This window comes from Loxodonta africana, chromosome 18, assembly GCF_030014295.1.
Source record: "Loxodonta africana isolate mLoxAfr1 chromosome 18, mLoxAfr1.hap2, whole genome shotgun sequence".
In the NCBI taxonomy this organism is placed as follows: domain Eukaryota; kingdom Metazoa; phylum Chordata; class Mammalia; order Proboscidea; family Elephantidae; genus Loxodonta; species Loxodonta africana.
This window is the reverse complement of record NC_087359.1, coordinates 65926527-65933598: the sequence shown is the minus strand read 5'-3', so window position 1 is coordinate 65933598 and position 7072 is coordinate 65926527. Positions and strand designations below refer to the sequence as shown.

Sequence of the window (7072 nt, the reverse complement as noted above, 5' to 3'; positions counted from 1 at the left end):
AGCGGCCCCTCTCTTGATGGTCTCCGGATAATTGGAAGGAAATTACAGGAGGCCAAGGATGGCGCAGGCCTGGGCTGTGTTTCCTTTTGTTGTACACAGACTCGCTATAAGTCGGAACCGACTCCAGGGCACCTAACAAGGCCCAGTCCCAGCCGTCCAGGAGTCAAATCTTGGCGATTTGGCATCCATGACAGATAGGGAGTGTGGGGTTAAGATAGGAAAACACTCCAAAAGTGTCTCACGCTTCATTTAATCTGAAGAATATTACAGGCTCTTCGTCTTCAGATATAAATTATTTATAACGTTACAGAACAAGCAGCGAATTCAACAATTTTAAAAACTAAGTAAGTCTACACGGTGTTAATTTCTGGCAACAGTCTTCCCAATCTGTTTTTTTTAAAAAGTCAACCCTGCCCCCATTTCAGTAGACGTGCACCATGCCATAGAGGAATGTCCAGAACAGGACGTAGGTGAAGAGGCCTCCAATGAGGCCTCCTGTAAAAAGAGGTCTTCGTGACTTAAAATATTTGTTCCACCTTCTTCCCGCTTTGAGAATTAGGAGCAAGGAGAGCAGGACGGAGGCAAGAAGGTAGAAGATGAAGCCGTAGAGGCCGGTGAGGCCGAGGATGCCGGCCGTGGCCCCCGACAGCGCTGACACTGAGGTCCGGCAGTAATCCAGGACGGCGGCGTTGCCCCGCACAGCGGCCTCGCTAACGAACGGCGGCCCTTCCCGCTTGGCCACCACGGAGGCCATCACACCCGCCGGGGTTCGGCCTCCGCCTTCTCGGGGACAACGCGGAGCTGCGGAGAAAACCAAGTTATAAGTGGTGCCCAGAGCTTGGCGAGTTGGATTAACGGCGCGCCCTTCCCCTGGGGCTTCCGGGACTTGCACCACTCCTGGGTCTCAGCCCTTCAAAGATGCTGAGAAGGCTGGTGGCTCAGACCAACAAGGGAGGGAGCGGCACGTTTGCCTCCTCCGCCTAGGTTTGCCCAGTATTACCTGAAACACGGCGTCGGAGAGAAGTCCCTTGACGATTCCTCAGACAAGCAGAAGCACACAATCCCGCAACGCCATCTTGCGCTCGAGGCTGCCGGGAGGGTTTGGGCTGCGCATGCTCCAAAATCTCGCCCGGCTCCCCGGCGCCTGCGCTGTGGACGCTCTGAGCATTCTCCATCCCCTCCCTCCTTTTCTACGCACGCACAATGACTTCCGAAAGCGGAACAGCGCTCCGGCCGGTGATTGGCTAGAGGGTTGTTAACTATTCATGAGGCGGCGGGACCAGCGGGGCTGTCTTTGTTAACCAGGGAGGGCGCGGCCGCTGTGATTTTCGCTGCGGGCTTCACGGAACGGTGCTTGGTTACCAGGATTGGGGTCGAGATGTCCTACATCCCGGGACAGCCGGTCACCGCAGTGGTGGTGAGTGCTCTCTCGTGGGCTCCTTCCTGTCTTGTGCTGCCCCCATTTTGCGGAGCAGTAAACTGACAGCCCAAACAGGTTGACAAAACATCGGACCCGGGGCTCCTGCAAACGGGTAACCTGGGCTTCGGCCTCAACCTCCCCAGCCATGAAACAGAGATGGCCTGGGACCCAAGCGCCTCCTGAAACCCTGGACCGAGTCAGACCCCGCGCACTGCCGCCCCTGGTTGGACTCCTTTCAACAGCTGAGACAGGGAGGACGAAGGAGAAAGGTCTCTGCTGTTGAAGCCTGGGAAAACGCCGCCCCCCCCGGGCCTCAGTGTCCCCAGCTGGGTGGCCGCGGGGGGCGGGCGCCGGCCCCTAAGTTCATGAGTCGCAGCCTCTGGAATGAGGAAGTACTTCCTCCGCTCCAGCCGCCGCCGCCCAGCGGAGGGAGATTTGGGGAGTGGGGCTGGTCGGAGGCTTGCGCAGCCGCCCCTTCCTCCCTCAGGTCCAGCCTGGACTCTTCGCACCCATCCACCACCCTCCCAGAGTTAAGGGTCCTGTAACTGGCTCGATCCTGCACCGAACCTTCCCTGGGTCCCCTCCGCACCTGGCACTTGAGGCTGACTGGACCCCTCTGGGAGGTCAGCCCAGGCCCCTAGCCGCCGCCTTGACTTGTCTTGGGCACCAGGTTCTGTTAGAATAGGCGAAGGGAAGGAGAAAGGCTAGGACATTAGACCCAGACACCAATGCCACAGCTGGATGGGGCTATAGTTGGATGGCAAAGGTAGAGAAACAGCCCCAGCCATAAAGCAAGTGTTCATTAGGAAGGACCCAGGTCTCTTGCCTAGCTCCCCAGAAATTTCAGAAAACTGGAAGAAGTGCGTGCTAGGCAGGTGATGGGGCAGCTGGAAGTCTCAGCCCTGCGGCCAGAGGGACTGAGTGAAGTATCCTGTAGAGGTGTGCCAGGGAGCTCTTCGGTCAGATGGGGTCAGGTGGGCCGTGGCAGGGAGCCACTGATAAAGGTGGCACGTGAGGGTGAGTGCAGAGCTCCAGCCCAAGCTACCAGGAAGCAAGGCTGGACCTGCTGACAGCTGTCTTAAGCTTCACTCTGGTGGCAACAGCCTGACTTTTCCAGAACCCTAACTGCCCCAGAGAGAAGGCCAAGTTTGCTCCTTACCTGGAAAAAGGGAGTGCAAGTGAGGAGCCAGCGAGGGGCAGAAACCTGCCTGGCCTCACCTGGCAAGTTAGTGACAGGATCCTGCCTTCCAGCCCAAGGGCCTGCACTCTGACCTTGGAGGTAGGTGGAGGGGCTCACACTTACCTGTGGGCATGAGGACCCAGGCTCAGGGGTCATGTTTCCTACCCCCCCCTTCCTCATGTCATGGCTGGTCCCAAGGTCTTCCTCAAAGCTGTAGGACCACGACCCCTTCCCCCAATTCTAACACTAGGAACGTGGCTTTGATGTGTGACCCTGTGCAGTCTTACCCTCTGTGGACCTTGTCTTCCTGCCTCAACCTGGTGGGTGGGGTCTGGCCTCTCCCTCTTGTGTCTTGGATTGGGGGTGGGGTGGGGAGGTTTCCCCCATGTAAACATTTTGAGAAGGTTAAAACCATTTTGGCCTCTTCTCTAAACGGTGGCTCCAGGGTTCCATCTGCCTTCTGGACATCTGTCTGGATGGCTCCCGAACTCACACTGGAAATGCTCTTCTTTTCCCTAAAGCCCCTTCCTGCTGGGCCCCATCTCAGTGGTGGCTGTGTGCAGCCGGGCCTGGCAGCTGGGTGGTCTTTTTGACTCCTCTCTTCTCTATGAGCAGTGCCCAAGACTGTTGATCTCACTTTCCAAGCAGCCCAGGTCCCCTGGCTCCACATCCTGCCTCTGTGAGACACCTGCTCCCTCCAGTCCCTACCTACTCTGAGTTCTAGCACTCAAACTTGACCATACCCTGCCCAGCCCAGTGGGCTCAGGATCAAGGTCAGGTTACCCCTTAAGGCCTGCTGCAAATGATCCCTCCTTTGTGAAGCCCCTCGGGTCCAGATCAAGTTCCCTCTTGCATTTTCTTCTTCCTGTTAAAACTCTCTGCTGTTGGGTTGGGGTGGTCCTGTTCACAGTATTTGGTGACTGGAGGATGCCTGAAGGTTCTGAAAAGAGCCTGACACAGTGGGAGTACAGCCCCAGAGCATGGTGGGAGACAGCCCCAGGACATTCTTCTGTCTCCTGGGTCTTAGGGAGAATGACTCCATCCTCCAACCGGGGCCAGCCTCATTGGCCCGCATCCCACAGCCTTTCTGATCCTGCCCCAGCTTCAGCCTCATCTTACCTCCAGGTCCCTGACCTGTGCCGTATGTGCCAGTCTCATGGAAATGTATCCACAGCATCTTGTTCCTTTGGCTAGGGAAGCTCTCCTCCTTTCTGTGTGTGCATGATCTTCTCTGCCTTTCCTGAGCATGCCCATCCTGCCCCTGGCAGGACTGGCACAGCAACCTGAGCTGCCTCAGCAAGGGGCCTGAACAGGGGCAGATGAACCAGTAAGCAAGGTGCATGGGCTTACTTGTGTTTCCTTACTAATCAGTACTGAACAATTTCACATGGGTGTGCCGGTGAAATCGTGCACTGCATGTTAGTAAGTAAGCCCATGTGTACCATGCTTATTGGGTAATCCATCCCTGGGCTGCCTGCCCCACTCTAGGGCCTGACCCCTCCTGCTCTTGTGTAGGCCTCCCCCGGGCTCTTGAGCCAGGAGGGTAAACTTAGATCACATGTGGACTAAGGCTGGTATCTGAGACCAACAGGGGAAGGGGGAGAGGTTGGAAACAGAAGGCTGTGTGGGTGCGTCGTTAAGTCTGAGTTCTGATTCCCAGCCGCCCAATGTCTCAGGCTGGTGACTAGCTGGATTCTTGGCGAGGACCCTGCCCCTGCCCCTGCCCCTGCCCCCTCGGTGAGGCTCTGAGCAGCCCCAGCAGTCTCCAGGCTGCTGCTGGGGACACAGACCAGACCCGTTCTCCACACATCGACACACCCCCAGCTTGTTTTTTTTCTTTGGCAGCAAAGAGTTGAAATTCATAAGCTGCGTCAAGGTGAGAACTTAATCCTGGGGTTCAGTATTGGAGGTGGAATTGACCAGGATCCCTCCCAGAATCCCTTCTCAGAAGATAAGACCGACAAGGTGAGTGGGGGGCCAGGGTCGTAGGGCCTCCCTGTAGGGCACAGAGACCCGAGATGGTGGGTCTCTGCTCCCTGGGCCGGGGGTGGAAGGAGCAGGCCTCATCTCTCCCCAGTAGTCCTCTCTAGGAAGGTCCAAAAAATGATCTGGTGGGAATAAGTAGGGGTAGGGTTGGGGAGCCGCCCTCTCCAGCCCTTTTTGGGCCTCCTACCCCCTCGAATGGCATGTTCGGGCAGAGCCCAGGAGGAGGCCATCAGCAGAGGGTGGAGCATCTGTGGGGCAGCCAAGCTTTCCTGCCTGACTGTCTTGGCACAACCTACACTGGCCACGTACCCCAGGGAAGGCTATGTGTAGGCACAGATGGAGGGCTGATGGTATGTCATGCTGGGCTGTGCTGCTGGATAAGGGGCCAGTCCAGAGACCACAGTCCTTGACCTGGGCTGTCACTTTCCAGGGCATTTACGTCACACGGGTGTCTGAAGGAGGCCCCGCTGAAATTGCTGGGCTGCAGATTGGAGACAAAATCATGCAGGTAACAGGTGTCCCAAAGGAGGAAAACTGCTTGGGCTAGAAGGTCTGCAGTACTTAGGGGTAGGGGGTTGCCCTGCCTCCCAGCCCTCCCAGGGCACCAGGGAGAGACTCACCAAAGTCGTTTTGCAGCCCATGCTGGCGATGCCCCCAGAGGAAGCTGGCGCTCTCTCCTCTACGTGCCTCAGCTACAGTGCTTGGTGTCCCTTAGCCCGGGACATCAGCTTGGGGGCTTAGTTGGATGACCGAGCTCCTCTGCCCCCAAGCCTGTCCTGCTTCCAGATCCCAGAGGGCAGGGAGCTGAGGTGGTCTATGCTCTCTCTCTGGGCCAGGTGAACGGATGGGACATGACCATGGTCACCCATGACCAGGCCCGGAAGCGGCTCACCAAGCGCTCAGAGGAGGTGGTACGCCTGCTGGTGACGCGGCAGTCGTTGCAGAAGGCCGTGCAGCAGTCGATGCTGTCCTAGCAGCCCGCCATGGTCCCCGACTTGTGCCTGCCCACCTCTGTACAGTGACACCACTTCCACCCCATCTGCCCCTTGTTCTGGCTTCTGCTGAGCGCTGGGCCTCCGCTCAGAAGGGCAAAAGCTGGTCCCAAAGGCATTTCCTTGAGGCCGACCCAGTCTCTCCCTCCCCTCTCTTACCTTGGCCTGAGGCTGTGGGGCCAGTTTCCTCCCTTGAACGCTGAGGACTGGAAACAAGGGCCTGGAGCTGAGTTGTAGCCAGTGTGCACTGGCCCCAGGTTCAGCCCCCAGGCCCTGCTGCCTGGCCCGGGCAATGCCCGGGCAAATGGGGAGACACCATTTCCTGAGAGCTGCCAAAATGCTGGAAAGTGACAGGCGGGGCCAGGCCTCTCCCCATCCTTTGCTCTGGTTGCAGGCTCAGTCCTGTCCTGGTGTCTAAACTCTGCAGTGCCCGTCCCCCATGCTTTTCCCCGCATTGCCCAGCAGGGAACTTGCTACACACACTACCAGAGGCATTGTGGAGGTTTACCCACAGAAGCCACACAGTTCAGCGCAACGCACCCCACTCCCCCGAGGGTGCTGGCCTCCCCAGGGTTCACCTGCTCACAAGATCTAGATGAAGTTCAAGGCTGACATTTCAGGGCACCTCTCAGGATTGCCAATTTCCTCTATGTGTGTGGGTTTAACTTTTGTATTTTTTTAATCACAACTTTGATACAAAGCATTTTTATCTTCCTATTTGGAGATGCCACCTCTACTTTTGAATTTAGCTTACTAATTCACATCTGGGGCAACCACCACTCCTAGCAAGTTAACAAGCCTTACTGTTGTGACTGGAAATGGCAATGTGATGCTGCCCACACCTGATAATAAACAACGCTGGGATTCACAGGGTCTTTGCTGGAGCATGGGCTAGGGGGCTTGGGGGCGGGCTGGGGGTGAGAGCTCTGGTTTTAAGGGTGGCTGCCCTGGCCACTGCGGCTCTGGGTGAAGCCCAGCTACTCCCAGGCCCACCTGCCTGCAAAATTTCATGTAGCCCGAGGGGCACCAGTGACAACACACCGTACTTGGCAAGGACCACGTCTGGAGGGGAGATCTGGGAACACCTTCATAGCGCTGGGGTGGGAAGCCTGGAATGTGTGGTCTTTGGGGTGTCACTGTGGACCTCTAAGCACCCCCCAACTTTCCTTATATTAGCATCAGCCCACTGGGAGGGGCCTCATGGACACCCAGGGATTCATGGGAAAAACGCCTGCCCCTAAGACCCTTAAGAGCGAGTGATTTATCACACTGAGGATGTGCTTCACATGGTGCTAGGGGCTGAGAGCTGGTGGCGGGGGGCGGTGGGGGAGAGGGTCCCTCTGCCTTGTGCACAAGCAGCCCCAGGACACTATTGCCAGACAGGAACTAGGCCCACCTAGCACAGCCAAAGTAGATTTTTCAAGAAAAGCCAAGATTTTGGAATTTCAGGTAATAGCTCCCATTTTTAAAATGTGCCCCACCCCCCCCAATTGG

The 7072-nt window shown here is 57.1% G+C and overlaps 2 protein-coding genes across 2 annotated transcripts; one reads left to right on the top strand and one right to left on the bottom strand.

Moving 5' to 3' along the window:
* Positions 1–234: 234 nt before the first annotated feature.
* On the bottom strand, positions 235–754 carry EMC6 (ER membrane protein complex subunit 6). Its single transcript, XM_064271587.1, has one exon. It carries the CDS (start codon positions 752–754, stop codon positions 422–424), a length of 333 nt encoding a protein of 110 aa, XP_064127657.1. The 3' UTR covers positions 235–421.
* A 555-nt stretch (positions 755–1309) lies between these two features.
* TAX1BP3 (Tax1 binding protein 3) lies at positions 1310–6446 on the top strand. Its single transcript, XM_003416840.4, has 4 exons — positions 1310–1417; positions 4446–4565; positions 5017–5094; positions 5423–6446. The coding sequence occupies exons 1-4, from the start codon at positions 1379–1381 to the stop codon at positions 5558–5560; spliced, it is 375 nt and encodes a 124-aa protein (XP_003416888.1). The 5' UTR covers positions 1310–1378; the 3' UTR covers positions 5561–6446.
* Positions 6447–7072: the final 626 nt, after the last annotated feature.

Coding starts and splice junctions, on each gene's coding strand:
- EMC6 (XM_064271587.1), bottom strand. CDS start 754: ATGGCCTCCGTGGTGGCCAAGCGGGAAGGGCCGCCGTTCGTTAGCGAG.
- TAX1BP3 (XM_003416840.4), top strand. CDS start 1,379: ATGTCCTACATCCCGGGACAGCCGGTCACCGCAGTGGTG. Junction 1,418..4,445: donor AGCCGGTCACCGCAGTGGTG/GTGAGTGCTCTC, acceptor TTTCTTTGGCAG/CAAAGAGTTGAAATTCATAA. Junction 4,566..5,016: donor CAGAAGATAAGACCGACAAG/GTGAGTGGGGGG, acceptor GTCACTTTCCAG/GGCATTTACGTCACACGGGT.